Raw genomic sequence first — 23477 nt, forward strand, 5'->3', positions numbered from 1 at the left:
ACTGGGTTCTCAGAGTCAAGTCGCAAGCGAATAAAAGATCGAAAGCCTTTCGGACAACGAATGTCCTTAGAACTATAAGGTGCGTGCTTTTCAAGCACGTAGCGTTTTGGTAGGTAAGTGTATAGGTTGCAGTTGTACCTTGTCGGGTGGTAACGATCCAGGAATGAACGCTTCCGGAGAAATATCATTTGGCCGACGACAGTCTGGTGCTTCGTCAGCATCATATCTAAAGTTAAGCGGCAAAGTAGCTTCCCAATCCGTCACGTTTCCGCAGCATGCATCTCCGCGTGAATCCAGTGTGCAGTACAGAGAAAGCCACAATGACGACGGCACAGGCTAGAGCAACCTTGGTGCCTGAGGAGGCGTCGGAGATGTTGGTGAGCGATTCGCCAGAGTCTTCTGCAACGAGCAGGTTGAAATACACGGCGGCAACGAGCGAGACGAGCGCGATAAGACCCCAGATAACTCCCCAGCATCGACTTGAAGTGTGCGTCATCTTGGCAAAGACCGAGGCGTCGCTCTCGTTTACGCGACGGGAAATGAGGTCGTCCCAGATGTCGTAAACCGAGAAGAGGCAGCTCATGACACCGAGGAAGAGCGTCACGTATTGGAGAGCGTCGAAAGTCGTCCAAATGTTCAGTGCTAGCAGACCCGCAAGCAGCAAGATGAAGCAGAAGTTCAGGATGCGGAGGTAGCCGTTGTGTGCGTAGAAGATGAAGATCAGGAGGAAGAAGATGAGGACACCTGCTGCCACTTCAGAAGCCGTTTTGTCGGCGCTTGCGATCGTCAATGCCATGCCCCACACGGCCGATCCCAGGTAACCCTGCAGTCATGAACACAATCGTGTCAACATCATATTTATACTGTGCCACGCAGGGTTGGCAACGTACTGCAGGGAGGATAACCCACTGGAGTCCACCGATCGTCTTGGTCACACCACCTTCGTCAGGATGCACCTCCATTCCTTTAACCTACATTACAAGCAGCAACGACATTAGCTACAGCATCGCGCTTGTAGTACTTATAGGACGCTGCATACGCTGCCACAGGTGAGCCACGCAGCTGTCGCGTGCCCCAATTCGTGTAGGAACACCGTTCTGCGTCATCCCCGGTGTCATGCAAGGCCCATGTCATGTTAGTGCAGTGTCCGCCGCAGTTTACGGCAGCAATACGAGAGGGACGTACAGAATTTTGAACGGGTGGAGGATCGATACGCGCCATCTGCAGCAAGGATGCGAGAGAAGAATCAGTGCAATACTGAAGACACGGGTGGAAAGTGACGCCCTTACAGCTTGAAGATGGCGACGGCGTAGCAGATGATGAGGAAGATGGACAGGAACTGCTTGTCGTTACAGCACTCGAGAGACCAGTCGATGCTCATGGTGGCGGATTAAGACGTCGAATCGACCTGGCAAGTCGGAAAATGGCAAGTGCAGTCTGAGATACCCCACAAACACTTTGTCCAATCAAGTGTCGTAATCCTAGCTGAACCCACGACACAAAGAGTCCACAAGTCACACGCCGAAATGGATTTTCATCGCAGTGCGAGCTCCACCGACGGTGGAATCCACCGGTGGCACCGTGGAGTCTACACGATAAAGTTGGATGGCAATTTCGCTTTGTAGTGAGATGATGGCTGCATTGATGGAAGACTGGGATTGCATTCATTTGAGTGTGCGCACGACTTCAGCCTACCAATGGTAATTCGCAATGAAACCGATGACCATCGAGCGAGTCCGACCGTTGGTTGAGTACTCTCTCGCCTAGCTGCTATTCACCATGGCCACTACCGGTGATGCGAGCGGCGGCAGCCATCGCGAGTCGAGCAAGCGTGTGCAGGACAAATCGCACGTAGTCGAGACGAATGGAAAGAAAGCAGCCGTACCTGGTAGTCCAGCAAAGGCTCCGTCGGCGTCCGCCGTCCCTACCAATGCCAACTGGCAACGCAAACGATCATCGCTGCTTCTGAATGCAATGCACCCGGAAAATTCACGCGAGGCAGCGGCTTTCGTCGAGCGGCTGCCTCGATCCTCAGCTCTCCGCGTCCTTCTCGCTCTCTTTGCCTACGCGCTGCTCGTCTCCGATGTCCCACGCGCAGGCTCAAGTGTCGACAGTCTCCCCTTCGTCCAGATTGAGCCCAATGTCTTTACAGTCTATGGCCCCACGTCACGTCCAGGCCACACGATCTTTCGGAACGGCTCAATTAGCACTGACGGAGCTTCTGTAGCTCCTCCGAGATCTCCACGGCGCTCTACAAGTTCACTCCAAGCTCTTATGGCTTACGCACGGCACGAGAACTACTTGATACGTCTTCGAAGCTTGCGTCATCATGGCCTTCATGCATACTAAGTGCACACTCCACTGACTCGGCGTACAGCAGTGACTGTGGCGATTCCTTACCTGGAACTACGGTGTTTAGTATGCTCGATACCCTGGTTGAAGCACTTGCAGCCAATGCACCAAGTACCACCAGCTACAAGAATGTGGCTCAGACAGACGACGGCATTGCAATCACGACAAGGGGAGAACTCAGCTCGCTCCCTCAACGTGTCTGCTTCGCAGCACGATCCAAAGCTCGCTGGACGGGGACAAGCAGTGCAGGTTCCGGCTCCTCTGCTGCAAGTAGCAGCGCCAGTTTCTTGTCTCGCAACTTGCTGGATCACAAATACTGGCTCAGTGTTTGGGTCACAACTTTTGCAGACCTTGATGCTGCCAATCCGGGAGTGGATTTGTGTGTGGACGACTTGGATCGCCCTCTCTTCTGTGAGAAACCATGGGCTGCGTCCTTAGCTGTCGATGGAAGCGAGAGAGACGCACTGTGGGAAACTGTATCGTCGCGAGCTGCTGTACTACAGAAGACTTTGTCTAAGAACGAGAAACTTGACATTACCTAGATCGAAGCTGAATCGGACCCTCTTACAAGGCTGGGAGGGGCGGTGCTACTTGCACACAAGATTTACAACGTGGTGGTGCTGTATCGGATTCGAGAATGCACTGACACAGACGTGTGCACTACGACGACTATATTTGACGAGCGTGTCGAGGGCAAAGTTCTCTACACTGATGCGCTGGAGTGGAGTTCTCTGGCATCCACTCTACGTTTTATTGGACAGCTGTACGTCATCGTGAGAGTCTTGTGCTTACTCTTTGCTTGCTTTTCAGTAGGCTCAGCCTTCGACATAGCCCCAAACACAGATACGTCACGGTTGAGACGCACTCTTCGCGTCTTCTTCGCTGTGCCGACTCAGGTCGTAGTGTACGGTAGTTGGCTTCCAGTGCTTTGTTACGCAAGCGCACACATCATCGACGCGCTGATACTGTACGAACTGGAAGATGACGGTGGCGACAGCGCCACGGATAGCTTTGCAGCTTTGACGCGTTGGCTAGCGGTACATATGCGCTGCGCTTGGCTCATGGCTTTACTTGCCCGTTTTCGAGCGTTGTTGCAGACCTCTGCAGGGGCGTGGACTCCAGCACACGGAGTCTCGGGAGTGCGAGGCCATCTTCTGCCCGTATTGGCGCTGAGTGCTGTTGCGTTTGTAGCACAAGGAGGAATTGCTGTCGACGACCGTGATGCCCGAATCTTGGAAGCTAACGAGGTAGAACCTGTCCCAACTTTCATGTTGCTGCGCTCCGAGACGTTGGATGCTTGGAAGATGAATCTGGAGGGAGTGTACAGTGATATGCTAGCCGTCGCTCTTGCTGCCATTATCTACGTCGTCGTCATTTTAATGGTGCGTGCGCTGATGCGCTGGTATCGACGTCGATGGGTCAAACCGACGAAGTTTAGTCAGTCGAAACCCCACGAGAAGGGAGATGCAGTCCCTGAACCATTGTTCTTTGCTCGATCGGCTGTTCCGAGTGCTGCGGGTGCTCTATGGGAACCCAGTTGCCTTTCAGTGAGTTGGGACGATGATCTCCTGGGGCCTCTACTTGCTGTGCTGAGTGCCACTATTCCATGGGTAAGTCAACGAAATATCGTCAACAAACAACGCCCGAGACAGGAGAATATAAACGACAACGATGCTGCCAATGGTGATGATATCGCGACGAGCTCGGCGTCGACTGCCCAGCGTATGCTTATGAACCTGGTGTTTTTGAGTGACCGGTGGACCTTGCTAGTTTTAAAACTTGGACGTGCTCGTGTGCATCTGTATCATCTTCGTGGGAACGGATTAGACTGCAAAGTGGTTCATGCCAACGCCAAAGCTCGTGTTGCGCGTGAATACTCGTTGCCATTTGAAAACGTTGAGCTGGTTGCTTCTCTGCGGGCATCGGAGTTGTCCTGGTCGCAACTTGTTACATGTAAATAAACGAGATGCAACTACAGTATCATGACAAAAAATTCTAAGGGCTTAACTTGAAGTATTTACATGTAGTTTCTAGTGATCCTTCTCGTCTTCATCTTCTACTATTAACTCGTATCCTTTGCCAACAGCTTCCAGGTCGTGAACGAAGAACCAGGCGAGAAAACTAATCGTCGGCAGCAAGACGATTTGGCTGTTGACGATGCAGAACTCCGCGATAGAATTCCCCATCTGCTTCCAGCTGCCTTCATTATTCACGAGAAAGAGGAACTGCACAGCGAGGAAGTCTGCCAACGCCACTGCCGGCAGGAAATATGACGACAACCAAAGAGATGTTCCACGCAGTTCTTTCTCTCGTGTCGATGCTGCTGTTGATGGTAGCAGCAAGATCAGACGGAAAGCGCAGGCGACAAGCACGAACGGAATCATGAGCTTCAGTACGACAAGAGCTTGCGCAATAGAGGGAGCAGGTTGTGTTAAAAATTGCCGAGTCGATGGGATCTGGAAGCTGGTAAGACTGGCCACGCTGGTTGTCCCGAAGAACGAAACTTGGACAAACAGTAAAAGTATCAGCGCTCGCTGCACTTCACGAGACGCAGTAATTCCTCGAGTCAACGTCTCTTTTGCTTCCACCACCACCCAGCTGATGAGCCCGCAGCATAGTGCCAAGTAAAACAACACTTCGTATGATGTGCTTAGCAGTATGAAGCCTGGAGCAAGAGCAAGAATTATCTTCAATAATCGCACAACCACTACGCGTGTGACTTGACCTGTTCGTTGGCGTTCCAGGTCGCTTTCATCCTTATGGTCGAGAAATCCCCGGTCAGCTTTTGAGGTCTGGCACTTTGTTCGGACAAGTAACCATGTTACTGGAAGGATGACGAGCAGCCAGTTTAAAACCACGAGAAAGAAAGGCGGCGTGGCTTTGTCATCCAGGCAAGTTGACGTCCATTGCAGAGTCAACATTGCTATAAGCACTGGAGGCCCACCAGATAAAAGCACTGCCTTCCACTGGGACGTTTGGTCATGAATAGCAGATATGGTGCGAGCCACAAGAAAGGTAAATAACAGTACCAACAATGCTCCAAAATGAACCAAGAGTGTGCCTTCGTCATTACCGATCGGTAGACACGGGAAAATTGCGATAAAAAGACAGCTCGCAGACCAACAAAAACTTGGCGTCACCAGCTTCTTCAGCTGCACGCTTTCTTTCGGTCGGAATAGGGTACCGCTTGGTTGAGCAGCCAGGAAAACAAACAGCAAGCTGAACGCGACACGGTGCTTGTAGCCAATGACAACCAGCTCTAAGCAAACTAATACCAAGGCAGCTTGAACAATCCACTTCCATCCGGAATTCTTTCTCGTAGGAAGTACTGCTAGGAGTTCATGACGATGTCTCCAAGCGAATTTCCAAAAGACAAGAGGACACAACCCGTAAACGTAATACATCGACGGTGAGTCTGCGAGAAGCCGCCACCACATCATTGCAGCGACAGTAGCAACAAACGTGACGCTAATTGTATGAGTCATAAGCCACCGTAAGCAAAATTCCCGGGGATGAAGATAAGCTATAGTCATGACGAGAGCCCAGCCGATGTACCCCAATACAATCGAACCTCGCAAAAACAACCAGTCGTACGTCTGGTAATAGACGATCGCTAGCCGACAAACATCAATCATCTCCTGGCTCAATAGTTCGACGACACGGAACGCATCGTCATGAATTGTGTGGCTTGTACCTTCAGGCAGGCTATCGATGGCCTCATCAATGTGGGCCTCGAGGTCTGGTACCCGGTTGTGGAGGGATGAGTATGGAACAAAAAATAACCCTCGGCGAGCGCGTTTTACCTCCTCCTTGCGCAATGCGTGTTGATACAATTGCTGTGCATTTGCACGCATAGCAGTGACGCGATACTTGTCCTGCCGCAAGTAAGTAAATGGTAGAACTCCAACCGAATTTCGGGGATACGGAAGTCCTGCTAAAGCACTGATAAGTGCTGCCACATCTGTCTGCATAACATCCTTGCGCTTAATTCCTAATACTGCACGCCACTCGCGGACAGCAGCCTGCTCCTCGTTTTCCTGTGCCTGCAGTCGTGACTGCACCTCCGCTCTCGATCGAGTAGGCAGCTCAATATCAAACTCATTCCTGCCATTCTTTTGTGTTGCCTCAGGTCCCTGGACACCGGCACCCCACGCAATAATTGCTGTCCTTGTTTTAGCTGGAGCATTATCTCCATGGTCCCCACGAAGATCCATTCCATGGTCCGCGTTGACCACGTACGCTGTTTGTCCATCGTTCCCATAATAAGCTTCAATCATTTTGTACGTCTTCTCGATCAGCTCATCCACCACAGCAATATTCTCCAAGTACTCTCGCGAGTCCGCTCCATACTTTGGTCCTGTCAAATCAGTGCCGAGAAAATGGCAATAGACCACCAATTTATCGTCATGCAGCTTCCTGTACAATTCCAAATCCTTCGCTTCCGTCCCTTTTGCAAACAGTTCTTTCACTCTGCGATACGCCCACACATCCAGCAACGTCGTGTCTTCACGTACCATGTCGCCTTCCTCTCTCGCGGAATAGTGTTTTTCCTTTGCTTGTGGTGCGTGAGCCGCGAGGATCGGTGCAACGTCTTTATTGCCAAAGACGAAAGCGTTATTGCTCTGATTGAACACCGAGTCGAAGGGAAGTGGATGTCGTTTCCAGCTATTAGAGACCGCGTGGGGGTCCTCGTACATCCCGGCAGTGAGCGCCACGTGACATGGACGGCTTTCGGTAGGTGCGTGATTGTGAGAGATGCCCCAACTACCACGATTTCGCATCACATCGCCTAGGAATGGCACACGACTGTCCGTACTAGTCTCAATGGTGTTCGTAGCACTGTCTGGGTTGAGGTCGTAGTGGTCTGCGTACCTGGCGACGACTTTGAAGAGTTTATCGACGCGACAACCATCGAATGTGAAGATGATGACGCGCTTGGCGGGAGGCGAAGAGGTGTAATTGGCACTGCGGATAGAGGACCCCACAGTTGACTGGAAGTAGACGTCGAAGATGCTGAGGATGTATAGCGCGTGGAAGACCACGCCCAGGAGCAGCAGGCGCGCAATGCTGCTGCCCGACGACTTTGCACTTGCACTCATAGAAATTTTCTAAAACGTTTTTACGACATGTACACATATGTGTAGTATACAATGTATACATTTGACCTTTCATTAGTCGTGCTTTGAAATTAATGTGCATTCGCGCTTTAGTGACGTCACAAATCTAGAAGGCTCATCAATTCTAAACTGTTGAAGGAATGATTTGCGCAGAGTTGTTAGGGCAGTACAGAACTGAATGAGGACAAAGGTAGAGAGGATTAGGCGGCCATAGTGAAGAGGAAGTCTTGAATGTAGAAGGAGAAGACGCTTGTGGTGGACTTGGTAAAAGAGGAAGTGGTGATTTAGATAGTCTGGTGTCCTGGAGGGGAGTTATTCTCCACCAACCAGTCCAGTTATATAAGAAATCTCTATATGATATAGCACAATTATATTCCCCTAGATAGTCAGCATCACATCGGAGATGGTTACTTCAACAGCCTCCCACATCGAGGAATGTGTATGATGCTCTATCTGTCAGGTGCACCACAGGTGGCTGTTAATAACAGTCCTGTGCGTACATGAACATTTACAAGAGGTAGATCTTGTTTTGATATTGACATTCTTTTTTCTTTGACTTCTATTGTCAGATTTGTCGTTTTGTTACCAGTTTTGGCAGGGGTTGTACAGATTTCTTGTTTTATTGTTATTTTTGGCTACTCAGGAAAACCGTAGAGGATTAAACCTGTTCACCATAGTAGGATGTCGTTGTTAGCGCTTTTTGTGCACGCGTTTTGAAGAAAGCTACTCAGGAAACCTTTCATTTTGAGTGTCAAAACCTGTTCGCTGTATTGTTGGCTACTCAGGAAACCTTTGAGGATACACCTGTTCACCGTGTTGATATTTAGATATTTTGTGAAAGTTGTGTTAAACTTTTGTTCATTAAACTGCCAGTTTTGTGCTCTTTAGTTTGTGGATATTTCTTCACACTTTGAAATTTCGTATTTGCTTTTTGTTATTATTTGATTGCTTTTACTTTTGTGTGGAGAGTTTATAGTTTTCAAATATTTTTAAAGAAAGGCTACAGCTTTCAAAGCATAAAAACATCTAACAGTGTCATCGGTAGTGTACGCATCTTGTTTGCAGGCTCTCATCGTTGGGGCTATTTTTCTCCCTAGAGGCTCATGGAGTTGTTTCTCATTTCGAAGATTTTTATTTTGTTTATACTTCGCAAGTGCAAGCAATAGGTTTGTAAACTATCGATTCCATTGAAAATGAAACTAATGCAGTAAAACTATAGTTGCTTTCTGTAGACAGAGGCTTGTGTAGGCTTGTCTTAAAGTCATAAAGTATTGAAGATTTTTTCTTTATGCTGGAAATGTTTATAACTTTTGCCGCAATAATTTTTTTAAGTTTGGCGAATTGAATGAATTGTTTCGGCGTTGTTGCCTCCCAGTTTCATACATTTCTGGGCGTATTTCTTAACTTGGTTAAATACCAGACACATGTTTGTATGGACAATTGCCCATTTTCATTTTATCTCTTTCTTGTTTTTTTAAGGTATATTTTTATTTTACAGGTCCAAAATGTAGTGGATTACCTGTTCTCAACAAGCCGTAGATCTGCATTTAGTAGACTGCTGCAGCTTTGCATTAAGCGAGGTTTTAGCTGTGCCATTCGGCCTTGTAGCTCGAGATGTACATATTTAAAATGGTATCTCATTAAGTACACATATACTAGTAGTAAATACACAGCTTGTAGCTGGAATATTTTAAGCACAGCTTTATAGCTCGCAAGTGGGGCATTTGGCCTCCCAGTATGGCGTGACACTACAGCAATGCTGCTGGTGCGTGAGGGCGGTATTTAGTTCTTCGCCTTAAATATGTACTACATGTACTTGTACATCATCAAATGCATGTACGTGTATGTGTACGTGTACGTAGAGCACAAGGCACTGTGGCCTTCTAGTACGGCTTTTCAACCAGCAGCAATAGTACAGCGCTATGGCTGGTCTGGCATCATGGCCTCACAACTCGGCAATGGCCGGTGTGGCACGGAATGTATGTGTCTCGTGCGGCGCTACAGCTCCATGGCTGGCGCGGGAGTTTCATGACCTCCCAGCATGGCGAATAACTACGCATGCTGTGCTACAGCACAGTGGCTGGAGCCAAGTTGGCAACGTGGCCTCACGCGAGTTGGTGTCCGTCGGGCGATTTTCTCTCCGATCTCCTTCATGAGCCTTGGGGCTTGGAGGCGCATCGTCTTGCCGCTTTCAGCTCGTCAGTACCCTGGCGAAGCGTTGGGCTGATAACCTGTTGAAGGAATGATTTGCGCAGAGTTGTTAGGGCAGTACAGAACTGAATGAGGACAAAGGTAGAGAGGATTAGGCGGCCATAGTGAAGAGGAAGTCTTGAATGTAGAAGGAGAAGACGCTTGTGGTGGACTTGGTAAAAGAGGAAGTGGTGATTTAGATAGTCTGGTGTCCTGGAGGGGAGTTATTCTCCACCAACCAGTCCAGTTATATAAGAAATCTCTATATGATATAGCACAATTATATTCCCCTAGATAGTCAGCATCACATCGGAGATGGTTACTTCAACATAAACAAAAGCGCCGCCTAAACACCTTATTATTAATAGTCATGGCATGACTAATTAGAGTGAGTTGTTTGGTCCCTCAATACATTAAGTTCAACGAGTTCTTGTTCCTTAACTTTTTCTAGCAGTACCAAGTATGAATTGTTATTCAACAGTATTCGGTGGCGTGCTGTATTAATACGACGCCATCAGGCGGTACTATTCACGCTCAGCGAGCCATGAACCATCAAGAACCAAGCATCGGGTCGTGTTGAGGAGAACCCCAAAACGCGATTCCGATTTCACCAGTGCTGTACGGATAATCGGCAATACTTCAGTTAGAAGTTCCACGATAAAGCTACAGTGATTGCGTGCATAAAACTATTGACACGTACTGCAAATGGATCCCTTGAAGTTGTCGCTGTTTAAAGAAGCAGGGCGGCAGATCTGCACCGTTTGTTTGCTCTCCGCGACGACGATACCTTTGAGGCCAACGTTACACGGGTTTCGCGATTGGACCACTGCAAAGTGCGCACACAAACAGAAATGAGTACTAGCAGACACTAGATCTCCTCAACTCACCTTCAACCCGGCATCCAGACAGGTCCAGATACTTTAGCTTGGCCTGCAGCTTTGCATTGCGCGTACGCTGCACCTCCTCAGTAACTGGCTGCACTTTACTGAGTTCACTTTCGACCACTTGGCTGACATACCGCGTCCAAATATCATTGAGTTGCTCGGCGTCACTGTATTTCATCTCTCCACCAAGCATATGCAGACCAAGTTTTCTACGCTGACGTGCACTCAGCAGGCTGGCCGTTTGCTTATTACTGGCCACTGCAATCGCCTTCTCCACCGTCTCCGCGGAAGTCGTTTTGAAAGGGTTGTCCAAGGATAACACCTTGTTTTTGAGGCTGTCAACGGCATTTGAGCCTGCCCTCGTGTCCTGCGTCACCGATTCAAGGTAGTTCTTGAGCGTCTCGTGTAGTGCACGCGGCTTCGCCAACGTACTCGCCTGTGGCTGCTATAATAAAGCAAAAATGGGAGCGTCAGTGTAGCAAGAGACAACACTCAACTTTGTTGCAAGCGTGCGCCTTACGAGAGAGCAGTCCTTTAATCCGATGGCGAGTAGCTCAGCATCCATCTTCTCGTACAACGGGTCGGCTTTCACATCCTTCTTCTTATCCTCTCCCTTTGCTTCCTTTTTGCCAGTATCTTTTCCGTTTCCACGCGCATTGCCACCTTTGTCACGCTTCTTGTCCTTGCGTTTACGCTTCGAGTGCTGATAGGCCTGCTGCTTGTTTTCCTTAGGCGCCGCTTGCGCTGCTGCTTGGGTAGTGTACTTGGATATTGCAGGTTGCGCAGCTGATGAAAATGCTGCGTCCAGCGACGACAGTAGGTCGGCGCGCGGCCGCTTCTTGCCCCCACCCGATGACATTCCAACGATTGGTCCAAGTGCTGTAATTGGGATCAGATCTGAGATTATCGGGATGCTAATAACGCTATCTTTACCGTACATTTTACTAAGTCAACGTAAGGGTACACCCTATGCTAGTGACTGCCGCACTTCAATTCAAAAATGGAGGGCGCCGAGCCGGCATTGCCGTGGAGCTCCTGGACCTGCTCCGACGTGGGGAGCTGGCTGTGCGCGCAGGGCTTTCAAGAGCATGTGGACCTCTTCGCTGCCAATAAGATCTCTGGCGCCATCCTGCCGGAGCTCACGCGCAACGCGCTGCGCGACGATGTGGGCATTGCGGCCTTCGGGGATCGAGTGCGGATTTCGCAAGCCATCGAGGCGCTGATTGGGTCTGCATCAACTGGTGATGCGTCTACGCCATTAACCTCAACGTCAGTCACGGCAACGTCAACGACAGCAACTTCTCAGCAACTTAACCAGGCCTGGTTGCCTCGTGATGACAACGCGCTGGACCTCGTGGTGCTGCACGCCGCTCCGCTCGTGATCAAGGATAGCCGCCATCGCATTTACCCTATGGAGAAGCTGGATTTGGAGGCAGAACGCAGGGAGATCATCCATTCTCTGCTCACGGACGTGCAACATAAGGCCATCCACGTGCGCTTCGACATCGCCACTGCGGATATCCTACGCAGTCTCATGACAGCCTGGAAGTGCACGGTGCTACACTTCTCGGGCCACGGATTGGGGCAAAGAGCTGCTCTTTGCTTTGAAGATGGAGCAGGCTGCACACATTTAATTACGCCCGAAGCACTGCGACAGTTGATGTTCTCGGGTGATCGAAGACAGCAGCAGGTGTCAGGAGCAGCGCCAGTAGAGATCAAGACAGTTGACGCTGCAATTGCAGGACCGAAGCCGCTGGATGGCAATGTACAGCTTGTGTTCGTCAATGCATGCCACAGTCAGAAGGTCGCATCGGTGTTCTTAAACGCGGGGATTCCACATGTCGTGGCAGTGCATTCCGACTCACTTGTGGTCGATGCATCGGCTACTATGTTCGCAAAACACTTTTATTTATCACTTTTTCATGGACATACAGTGTCGACAGCGTTCGAGATCGCCAAAGGTGCCGTGCGTGCACTCCCTACACAGAAGAGAGCTGCTTGCTGCTGCGCGTGAGTTTATCTTTTCGTCTGTAGGGGTTATTCACCGTATACTAAGCTGCTTTGTGCTGTGTTTAATGCGCAGACATCTCCACGAGCCGACGTGCACGTGGATGCGAGATGGATCGCGGCATTCGCAGCACAGTGCAACTCAATGCTGTTGCAAGGGTCACGTGTTAGCATTCCCACACGACGAATCCAGCAAATTCTTACTGCTAGGTACAGCTCCACACGATGTTGTGCTTTTCGGTGATATTCCGAATGGGAATCTTCGCGACTACACGCCGCGATATCCGTCCAACATACCGTCCATGCATGGTCAATTTATCGGTCGCAATACTGAAACCTATCTTATGGTTAAATCACTACGCGAGAATGCCGTGACGGCGTGTTTGGGTGCGCCAGGCATCGGGAAGAGCTCTCTTATTATTTCGGTCGCCCATTTTGTGCACAGTCGCCGAATGTTCTCTGATGGTGTGTTTTACGTGGATCTGGAAGGCCAGAAACTCTCAACGGTGCGGTATGCCATCGCTCAGAGCATGGGTATGCCTGCAGCCGACACGGACGAAGAAGTGTTTGCAGAATTAGGGTGAGCAAAGCACGACGTGTTCGAGTTCTTCAGGGGATGACGTTAGCTGCAGTTTTTTTATTGATGCTCCTCTGCATGTACTGTAGGACCAAGAACTGCTTGCTAGTGCTGGACAAGGTTGAGGAGCTGTTGGACGAGGATGAGAACAAGGGCGAAGAACTACTACATCAGCTTATATCTGTTGCCCCGAACTTGAAATTGCTTCTTGCCTCGCGACGCAACATGCACATTCCCAGCGTTACTCCGTACTCACTTTCAATCTCGGAGCTACCACTGCATACGGCGGTAAGATACTGAACGCTGGTTACTGACGTCCACTCATTGACTGACCCCTCGATGCTGTGCACTGTAGACGGAGTTGCTATGTCTTGTCGCACCTGGTTGCTCAACTAGTCTAGCCGAGCGCCTAGCAAGGATTTGTGGATGCCTCCCACTTGCTATCCGCGTTGTGGGTCGTGCGCTTGCTAATGCACGAATGACCGTCACACCTGAGCGTATGATCGAGTACCTGGAGGTAAAGACGGTTATTGTCTCGATCTGACAAATGAACGCCACTAACATTCAGTTTGTTATATGTTCACGTGCAGCGTGACGAACACAGATTCGAGACTATTAGGGAACTCAACCAAGTGGGTCATAAAGAGTGCGTGGATCGATGCATCCGCTCATCGTTTTGCCATTTAGATGAGCCATTGCGATTAGCCTTCATGGCTTTTGGGTTCTTTCGGGGAAGTTTTGAGATCGAAGCTGCTGAAGCAGTTCTTTCAAGTGTTTTCACGGAGCAGAATGCTGCTGGAAAGTTGGCGAAAAGCAGTGGCTATTCCTTGACATCGTCATCGCTAAGTGGTTCGGGTGGGGCAACCACGAATTCTTCGAGCTCGACATATTTTCCTGCAGACGCGTACTCGAAGAACAACCGAAGTCGCAACCGAGATGATGACGCTTCTTCCGTTCGCAGTCTTGGGTCTCAACTTTCGAATATGGATGGCTTTGGCTTCGATAACGACGGAGCCATGACAAATGACAGCTACGACCTGCTCGATCTAGAGAGTAGCGAAGAGGTGAAAGCCCGTGAAGTAATTGTACCGTCGGCAAGTGTAGCTCTTGAGCTTCTTCACCAGTGGTCACTTGTGGAATTCGACTCCAAGACGAATCGATATCGTATGCATAATCTCGTGCAGCTCTTTGCAGAGGAAGAAGCCGGTCGAATGGGGGACGAGTGCTTTGCTGACCAAGCACCTACTTCAAGTCCTAATTCTGCCCCTTCATCGTTTGTGGCGGCATCGATGGGCGCTCCACCGACAAGTATCCTGCTGGGTAAAGAGCTGCTCCTTACATGGAAGAGACGTTTTGTGCGCTACTACTGTATGATCGTTGCCAAGGCATCGCACGCTTACCGTTTTGATGGCACGTTAGCGCTTTTCGACAAGGAACGCGCGAACATTGAATCAGCGATGCGGTTAGCTCATGAACTCACCCAGCAGAGCATTGAACGAGTACGTGAGAGCAACAGCCGTGCCCAACAAGAGCTCGTAAGTGATCAACTTGATGAAGCCCCTCCTAGTTCTGCCAGTACGATGAGGTCACAGAGCGAGCCATCGTTTTTCATGGATGATGGAATTACGCCCAAGCCAAGTATGGAACGTCACAGCAAAAGTTTTGCTGGAAATACAAGCAATAGTAGCAACACTCGGAGATCTACCGGAGGCTCGGCGCTCAATAACTCCTCTATAGTTGACGCGCTTCTGTACAGCAATTTGGTCGTGCGCTGTCGGTTTATTTTTCGAGCACGTGTGGAGCCCCGACGGCGTATTCAGGTGGTCTCCTCGTGTCTGCAGCTCTCAAGAGAGACACGCTCGCTGAATTGCACGTGTAGCAACCGAGAAAATGACCCTGCTACGCTGCTGTGGGACGTGGAAGAGGCCAAATTCGACCGCGAGCTGTCACTACTCGACAAGTTATCTTCTTTTGAAGAGCCGCAATTGCCCGCTGCTGCAGCTGCAGCACATGATCGCTGCACGTGTGTGGGTATCCGTGAGCTCATCGCGTTGGAAGCTTTGCTACTGACGGACCTAGGCTACGCATGCTGCGACGTCACCGACTGGGTGGCAGCAGAGTACCATTATCTTGAATCCTTGCGACTGCAACGAGAGGTTCTAGGTTGGTCGGAGCACCCGCAAGTTGCTGAAGTGCTGAACCAGTTTGGGATCTGTCTGAGTACTCGATGGGGATATCTTGCGCACAATGTCTGGTTGCTGCAGCACGCGGAGCGCCTGTTGAAAGGAGCACTTCAAATGCGAAGCCGAGTGTTAAGCAAGAATCACCCGGAATATGCAACGAGTCTGAACAACTTGGCCAATTTTTACAAGAATTACCCAACCGCTGGAAAGCGTCGATCGCCGTCGGCAGCACAGCGTGAAGAAGCCCGAGAACCAAGAAATCGACATACGAGGGGAGGAAAAGCTGGAGGGCGGAGAGGTGGAGGCGTTCGATCTAGCTCTAGTCCAAGCCCAAGCAGGTCCAATACCAGCAGTGAAAGTCTGAAGAGCGCTAGCCAGGAGAGTTTTAAAACTCAGGGCAAGACCGACGTTGCTACAAGTATAAACGAGGAGGGAGAGCCACGTCCTGATATTGCTAGCATGTATCGTCAATCGCTCAAGATCCGGGAGATAACCCTTGGAGAAAACCACCCACAAGTTGCCCAGTCACTGAATAATTTGGCGCTGTATCTGTCCAACCAGCTCGAAACGCAGCAATTGAGGTAAGTCGAGGAATTCCAGCGGGAAAAGTAGTGGTGGATGCTAATTGTTCTACTTTGTTAACAGTGAGGAGGAGCTGGCTACGCAACGGGCCGAAATCGGGCGTCTATATGAACGGGCACTGCGGATTCGTCGGAGTAGGCTTGGCAACGCTAGTTTCGAGACAGCTGCGACGCTCAACAACATGGGCAATTTCAAGCGCCTAGCGGTATGTCATGAATTAGATCGACTGCGAACACCATTTTTCTAACAGCTTTTCGCTCTTCCACATATTCAGAAAAATTGGCGTGGAGCAGAGGAAAACATCAAGGAGGCACTGCAGATTACAGATCGCTATTTCAATGACATTAGCCCTCGCGCCGCGCGTATATTTATCAATCTCGCTCGTGTGTATCGAGATCAGGTACGCATTTTGTTCTAGGTGAAGTCTCCTCCGCATTTATTTGTAAGGTTAACTTGATCGCTAATACCGTTGTGTCTTCTGTAGAAACGCTACGAGGAGGCCATTACTGCCTACAAGAAAGCACAAGATATCCGTCAGCAGCTCTTTCCGGACACCCGCGACGTTGGGTTTTGCGTCGGTACGATGTACTGTTGAGCTTTTGTATGCTGTACCCTGTACTGATCAACTTGAGCTTGTCCGTTCTACCAGAACAAATTGGAAAATGCTTACGCCTGCAAGGAAAAGAAGAAGAAGGAAAAGCTGTGGAAGAACGAGGAAGGCAGATGAAAAAGCTTGGACTTTCAGCACTGGAACAAGACGAGATGGGGCAAGATGGAAGCAGCAGCAGCATGAGTGGCGAGACCAACAGCTTTAAGCACGCAGTGCTAAGTGGTGATAGCGTAGAGGGCTCTGTGTCCTCTGGTCACCTGTTTGCAAAGGTCAACGTGTACGACAGTGTTGACGCTGAGGCGCTTGTTTCACGCAAGTTCAATTTCCCGGGTAAATTGCTGGGCGAGCGTGGCCTACACTTTAAAAAGATCGAGGCCATTGCATGCGCTCAGCTGCGCTACTTCGGACCATGGCCACAGACATTGAGTAAGTGGGGCAAGGGCCGGGCTGATGGCAAGAAGGACACCCCTCCACAGTCGATGCCGGAAGCCTACATTCAGATTACCAGCACGTCCGAGGCAGTACGCTACCTTATTGCGATCTCAAGTTTATGTAAAAGTGCTGACGATATGTAATTCTCGTATGTAGGCTTTGGAACGTGCAAAAGAGCAATCGGTGCAGCTTTTACGTGAGATGAAACTTTCATGGGAACGATTTCTGGCTCGCACTGCCGCGCATCAAGGCGGTGCTGGGCATCGTGGCCAGCCACCTCCGCTTCATCACCAACATAGCCGAGGTGCTGGTGCCAGTCGTGGAGGAGGAAGGGGTCGGCATTTACATTTGCATCGATCTCCAATGTCGACGCAACTTCCACGATCAAATAGCTCTGCATCTACTGGTGCGTGGGGTGGTATGGCGTGACTTACCAATATGTATGTGTTGAAGGTTTATCGCGAAAAAAAAGTGTAATATTTGTAAGGTACGGAAATTCACGCATCTGTGGTGGACTCATGTGACATCAATATCTTCAGACTCAATGGCTTCAACGACCTTCGCGCAAATTGCATGGCATTTCTATCGCTGTGCAAGCCGAACAAATTCAAAATCTCTATGTGGGGGGAGGCAAAGTTTGACTGCTTTCGTCGCGCTACATGCCGCCCGCCTTCACTACTTTCTTGCCCATACTTATCTTGCCTATTTTGTGCTGCTTGGTCAGCACCGTCGGCACTGCAAGCGCGCCAGTGCAGGGCTCACTCGCCAACTTCTGCAGCTCCTTTAAAGACTTGGGTTGCGAGTTGAAAATCTCATTCACACGGCGTCGGAATGCGACGGTCACTTGTCCAAACTCCATGTATCCCTAGAGGAGCAGTGAAAACAACGATGTCAGAATCATACAAACAACACTCTGCAAAAAAAGAACAGGGACTGACTTACCGCTCCCATTTCGACGAAAAGCGAGTCCATAATCGGGAAGAGCAGGCAAAAGATGGTCTCGAACACGTGATTCTCTGGCTCGTTGATGACATCGTCCCAGCACTCGTAGGCACTTAGAGGTCGCGACGACACATAAGACTTCGCTGGTTTTGAAGACCTTGACTTCGAAACACTCTGCGCAATCAAACGACTGTATGTCTTCATCGCGTTCGGTGAACAGCCTTCCGAGTGTGTACCGGCGTCGCCCAACCCAAGTGTTTCAGTCAAAAGTGATGCCACGTTGATGCACGCAATGGCCAGAGGGTAATTCTTCATGTTGCCTTCACTCACGCCATGTCTTGTGCGCTTCAGGATGCGCTGGAACTCGCTCGACGGATAGCTGGCAAAGAAAATGAGGCAGTACAGACCTAGCAGCCCACTTGATCGAAGATCAGACGCTGGACCTCCTCGTTGGAAGCCAATCTCCAGCCACTTCGGGTCGTTATTTGACGTGAACGGTTCTCCCGGGAAGACGAGCTCCCAGAGTTTAGTGATCATCATGTTCACCGTCTTTTGATCCTTCGGTGGGCCATTCGGCTCGGGTGTCACTTTAGCCTTAAGCAGTTTTCGTAGTCGAGAGACACAGGACTGAAAAGCCGTGCGGATTTTTGCTCGTTCTTTCAGCTCGATCTCAATAATCTCTGAGGGCATACACATGGCCGCTGAGATGGCATCGTACCAGGCGCGGCACACTGCAGTGGACGGGCATGCTAGAGCCAGGCGTCCAATACAAAGAAGACGTTTCTCTTCTCGGACCGACAGCCGAAGACCCTTAAGCGCGATCACATACCACGGCCGCGTGCTGGTATCTCCATCGGCTGGATAAAACACGATACAGTTTTCGTGAAGACAGACGAACAAGCGACCTCGCAAAGTGGCGTGTGGTCCAGCATTCTTCGTCTCGAGAAGACCGGTTTTAAGTGTCAAGCGAGAGGAACGCTTTTCCAGATCCTCACCAGTTACCACGTTGTCAACGATGCGCTGCAAAATCGCGAACAAATCATCTCGTGCCTCCATTGTATCCAGGAAAATGGGCCAAGATCGATGCCGTCCGTGGAAATCAATGCTAATACCATACTCCTCGCCTCTGGTGCGTACGTTGCTCGCTGATATGGCACGAATATCTGTAAAATGAAAAGTCGTCAGGGTTTCCCCTCGTCGCGAATTAGTAAGGGTTTGTTCCGCAAAGTTCAGCTCCAGAACTCGAGTTTGAAGTCGATTCCGTGAGCTACACTTGCGCACACCATAGCGAACTAGAAATCCCTGGATTCCTGCTTCACGCCACAGTTGCTGGAAGTCGGTGGCACCGTCAAATGTCGAGCAATTCCCCGAGTTAATAGCATTCTGAATCGCACACACCCACTGCGTCATATCATAGCTGGAAGTCGCTACCAAACAATATTCCCGACGTGAGGAATCTGCAGATGTCTGGACCTTGAATTCGTTCTCCTTTGCGTGTTTGCTTGTGACAACCACGCACCGCGATGTAGAACTGAGATCGATCGTTTTAGTTGGCGATCCTTCAGTGTCGTCCTTGGCATATGTCAACATCGGACCCTGTGGCATCCGACGCAGCGTAACCCAGCGTTTTCGATAGCTTGGGACTACATCGCCGCGTTTAGAAAGCCACCCCTGTCGAATAATATCTTCTGGTGTGGACGTCCTCTGCATGGTCGACCTACGGTACGATCCCAGAGACTTCGCTCCGCCTTCCTGATCCTGCAGACTCTGTCCTAGTCGTTCCAAATACACTTCACGTCCGAACTGTGGGTTAAAGTGTGCAAGATCGCTCATAGTGAAAGGTCGGTCCGGTTGCATCTCTGCAACCATCCGCGACTCGACATTTAAAGACTTGGTGATGTACCCAGCCAGTGATGCCTCGATGCGTTGCTCGTACGAGCTCTGATCTCCGTCACTCAATCGTCTAGTCGAGCGTTTCCGATGGGGTGAAGGCGCTGAGAGGCTGTCGACACTGAGTTCCCCCTCAGACGCGAAGGAAAGGGACCGATCTGTGTCTTCGCTGATACTACGCTGACTCGAGGACTGTCTGGCGTAGCTGCTGCCGCTGCTGGGTTGCGTGACGCTCAATGTTGCGGGGGTGCGTTCTTCGATGGGGCCGATGGTCACGTCGTCGTCCAGCTCATCTTCTTCAATGCCGTAGCCCATTAAACCCGTAGGTCGCCCGTAGCCTCCCATGATGCTGTCATAATCGGCCGCTAATCGTGCAGACTCACGGCGCCCGAAGACCATGTCGCTGCCGATCATGGAGCAGCCCAGTAAGTTATCCTGTGTATAGATGCTTGCTCGTACGAGGTCAGCGTCGTTTTCCACGTCGGCTCCGGCATCTTTCCTGATGAGATTCTACATAAATAAATAACGGACATATCAAGAATTAGAGAAATAAATAAAATGTGTCAGAAATGTCCAACACTTTATGCCGTACGTCCAGGGACCAGAGCAGATCGTCCGACACTTGGTCGCTCATGACGAACTGCAGGCGGCGGTGGTAAGTTCCGAAGTGCGACGTTCCTTTGGCGAGTTACGACCTGAAGGGGGGAGTTGGTTCAGTGCGCCCAGATGCCTTGAGCTTCTGTCTGCTCAACGAGCACGAGAGTTACCCGGAATAGTCAGCGCGTGCAAACGTAACGCCGACAATTGCAAGTGCGGTACACAAATGCTACGTAAAGTGCAGCGACAGAACGACTATCCGGACTGATTTTTGCCACCGAACGAAGTGTAAAACATAAACTATCACCGAACCTCAAAGGATCGATCGACAAGAAGGATGCAAGACACGGAGATGACGAGTGCCGAAGAGAAAGATGAAGAGATGCTGGTGCAGCGCGAAGACAGCGGTGCGAGTGGAGGTGGAGAGCGGCAGATTCAGATCCACCCGCTGGTGATTGTCAATATCGCGGATCACCAGACGCGGCAGAAGTGCAACTCGCAGCTGAGCCAGACTGAGGCGCCACAGGTCATTGGCGCGCTCTTTGGCATCCAGAAAGGCCTGGATGTGGACGTGTACGACTCGTTTGAGATGAAATACGACGTTTGTAATGGAGATATTCAGATTGACAAGGAGTTTCTCACTTCGCGCATCCAGCAGTGTGCGTGGCTTAAATAATAGCTAGGAAGGACTGCTTCTCGTGAGATTGACTTTGTTTTGCAGTTTCGCAGGTATTCCCAGGATTCGAGCTGCTCGGGTGGTACACAGTGGGAGCTAAGGCTCTTCCCAGTGATCTGGCGGTGCACCGTGTCGTAAGTATTGACTGATGAAATGGCTGTTGCTTGTTTTGACTAACCGTGTCGTGGTGGTGCAGGTCATGGAGTTCAATGAGAGTCCGCTGTTTATGATCCTAGATCCAGAATCTAAGGGACCGAGCACCAAGAAGAAGCTGCCGATATCGCTATTTGAGTCGGAGTTGCATATGCTCAACGGGGTGCCCAAGATGATCTTTGTCAAGGCACCGTTTAAGATCGAGACGTCCGAAACAGAAGGCATAGCCATCGATCACATCTCGAAGATCGCACCTGTTGGTGATGCCAGCAAGTCGTCGTGTACGTGCTTGAACTGACGCTGTACTGAGAAACTATTGTATTGACGTTTTGTTTTGGTGTTGGTCGCTGCAGTGCACCCTTACTTAGGCAACGTCCGAGACGCCGTGAAGATGCTGGACCGGCAGGTGGATGTGCTGCTACGCTTTCTGCAGACAATGAAAAACGGTGAGGCGCCTCTAAACCACAACCTGTTGCGCCACATCTCGAGTATTTGTAACCAACTGCCAGCAATGAAGTCAGAGCATTTCGACACGGCGTTCGCGCAGGAGTACAACGACGCGCTTCTGGTCTCGTATCTGGCTGCTCTCACGAAGGGCGCTACCAACGCCAACACTGTCGTCGATCGATTCACCACCACGCAGGAGCGTCACCACCAGCGAGGCACGCTGCTGTGATTGACGATGACGACCGTAGGATCGATCGCTTTTATGAATTTACAACCGTCCTAAAAAAATTCTCTAAAAACGAGCCGTAGGGCGACAGAAACGCCTACCAATGTCATCAATATAACCTAGTTCGGTGGCAGCAGCGAATTTTCCCTTCGATGGCTCATACGTGGACTTGCCCCACAACCAGTCCAATCAATCCAAGATGCCGATCGATATCAACCGCCTCCGCCCTGAGCGTGGCGGCGACCCGGACGCCGTGCGTGCCGAACAGAAGAAGCGCTCGCTGGACGTTGACATCGTGAACAAAGTGATCGAGCTGGATGAGCAGTGGCGTAAGAAGCAGGGCGAAGTGGAGACCATCAGCATGAAGATGAACGCTTTGCAGCAGGAGATCAAGAAGCTCAGTAAAGCCAAGGAGGACTTCAAGGCGCTCAGCGATGAGCGTAAGGAGCTGGCTGCTTCTCTTCCCGAGAAGAAGAAGGAGGCTGACGCTCTCAAGGAGCTCGTGGACAAGGAGCTACCCAAGATAGGTAACACCGTGGACCCCACGGTTCCTATCTCGAACAACGAGGACGACAACGTGGTTGTCAAGACGTGGGGTTCTCCCATTCAGAAGGACGGACTGCACTTCCACCATGAGGTGCTGCACCGTATCGACGGCTACGAGCCTGAGCGTGGCGTGCAGGTCGCTGGCCACCGCGCCTACTTCCTCACTGGCTACGGTTTCCTGCTTGAGCAGGCGCTTATGGCTTACGCTACGGCCTTTCTGATGAAGGCCCAGTACAAGATGCTGAAGCCTCCTTTCTTCATGAACAAGGAAGGCATGGCCGCTGTCGCACAGCTTGACGACTTCGACGAGCAGCTGTACAAGGTCATCGGAGAGGACGAAAAGTACCTCATTGCCACGTCCGAGCAGCCTATTTGCGGCTACCACAAGGGCGAGTGGATCACGGAGAGCTCGCTGCCTTTGCGTTACGGTGGCTTCTCCACCTGCTTCCGTAAGGAGGCTGGCTCGCACGGCAAGGACACGTGGGGTATCTTCCGTGTGCACCAGTTCGATAAGATGGAGCAGTTCTGCATCACGGACCCGGAGAGCTCGGCTGCGATGCACGAGGAGATGCTGCGTCACGCTGAGGAGTTCTATCAGTCGCTGAACTTGCCGTACCGTGTGGTGAACATTGTGTCGGGTGAGCTGAACAACGCCGCTGTCAAGAAGTACGACCTGGAGGCGTGGTTCCCTGCCTACAAGGAGTACCGCGAGCTCGTGTCGGCCTCCAACTGCACAGACTTCCAGTCGCGTGCGATGGAGATCCGTTGTGGCGTCAAGAAGGAGAACCAGCGCGAGAAGAAGTACGTGCACATGCTCAACTCGACGCTCTGCGCGTCTACGCGTACGGTCTGCTGTATTCTTGAGAACTTCCAGGACGAGAACGGCGTTAAGGTCCCGGAGGTGCTAGTGCCCTTCATGGGTGGTGCCACGTACCTGCCTTTCACTCGCGAAGTCAAGGTAAACTTGCAGGCGACTAAGATGCAGAAGGCTGCCAAGAAGAAAGGAAGCAAGCAGTAAGCGTACCCAGATATAGTGTAGCTAGCGAGACCAGACACGTCCTCGCTC

At 50.7% G+C, this 23477-nt stretch overlaps 7 protein-coding genes across 7 annotated transcripts; 4 read left to right on the top strand and 3 right to left on the bottom strand.

The window, feature by feature from the left end:
- Window positions 1-23: 23 nt before the first annotated feature.
- On the bottom strand, window positions 24-1401 carry PITG_03454 (uncharacterized protein; the record flags this gene model as incomplete). The annotated part of the gene is made up of 5 exons (XM_002906476.1): window positions 24-823; window positions 891-971; window positions 1040-1097; window positions 1186-1221; window positions 1290-1401. The coding sequence occupies 5 exons, from the start codon at window positions 1379-1381 to the stop codon at window positions 233-235; spliced, it is 858 nt and encodes a 285-aa protein (XP_002906522.1).
- A 573-nt stretch (window positions 1402-1974) lies between these two features.
- Window positions 1975-4313, top strand: PITG_03455 (uncharacterized protein; the record flags this gene model as incomplete). Its single annotated transcript, XM_002906477.1, has 3 exons — window positions 1975-2165; window positions 2228-2846; window positions 2895-4313. The coding sequence occupies 3 exons, from the start codon at window positions 1975-1977 to the stop codon at window positions 4311-4313; spliced, it is 2229 nt and encodes a 742-aa protein (XP_002906523.1).
- A 69-nt stretch (window positions 4314-4382) lies between these two features.
- PITG_03456 (GPI ethanolamine phosphate transferase, putative) lies at window positions 4383-7451 on the bottom strand (the record flags this gene model as incomplete). The annotated part of the gene is made up of 4 exons (XM_002906478.1): window positions 4383-5108; window positions 5163-5312; window positions 5382-5498; window positions 5562-7451. 4 exons carry the CDS (start codon window positions 7449-7451, stop codon window positions 4383-4385), a joined length of 2883 nt encoding a protein of 960 aa, XP_002906524.1.
- A 4092-nt stretch (window positions 7452-11543) lies between these two features.
- On the top strand, window positions 11544-17363 carry PITG_03457 (uncharacterized protein; the record flags this gene model as incomplete). The annotated part of the gene is made up of 12 exons (XM_002906479.1): window positions 11544-11735; window positions 11862-12553; window positions 12627-13130; window positions 13217-13415; window positions 13483-13644; window positions 13718-15662; window positions 15747-15891; window positions 15956-16097; window positions 16167-16292; window positions 16377-16470; window positions 16542-17023; window positions 17091-17363. The coding sequence occupies 12 exons, from the start codon at window positions 11544-11546 to the stop codon at window positions 17361-17363; spliced, it is 4956 nt and encodes a 1651-aa protein (XP_002906525.1).
- A 34-nt stretch (window positions 17364-17397) lies between these two features.
- On the bottom strand, window positions 17398-20498 carry PITG_03458 (uncharacterized protein; the record flags this gene model as incomplete). The annotated part of the gene is made up of 3 exons (XM_002906480.1): window positions 17398-17799; window positions 17877-20276; window positions 20359-20498. The coding sequence occupies 3 exons, from the start codon at window positions 20398-20400 to the stop codon at window positions 17590-17592; spliced, it is 2652 nt and encodes an 883-aa protein (XP_002906526.1).
- Window positions 20499-20669: 171 nt separating this feature from the next.
- PITG_03459 (COP9 signalosome complex subunit, putative) lies at window positions 20670-21924 on the top strand (the record flags this gene model as incomplete). Its single annotated transcript, XM_002906481.1, has 4 exons — window positions 20670-21022; window positions 21085-21173; window positions 21236-21473; window positions 21546-21924. 4 exons carry the CDS (start codon window positions 20701-20703, stop codon window positions 21866-21868), a joined length of 972 nt encoding a protein of 323 aa, XP_002906527.1.
- Window positions 21925-22064: 140 nt separating this feature from the next.
- On the top strand, window positions 22065-23429 carry PITG_03460 (seryl-tRNA synthetase; the record flags this gene model as incomplete). The annotated part of the gene is made up of 1 exon (XM_002906482.1): window positions 22065-23429. One exon carries the CDS (start codon window positions 22065-22067, stop codon window positions 23427-23429), a length of 1365 nt encoding a protein of 454 aa, XP_002906528.1.
- Window positions 23430-23477: the final 48 nt, after the last annotated feature.

The sequence above is a fragment of the Phytophthora infestans genome, genomic scaffold (genome assembly GCF_000142945.1).
Source record: "Phytophthora infestans T30-4 supercont1.4 genomic scaffold, whole genome shotgun sequence".
NCBI lineage: Eukaryota > Oomycota > Peronosporomycetes > Peronosporales > Peronosporaceae > Phytophthora > Phytophthora infestans.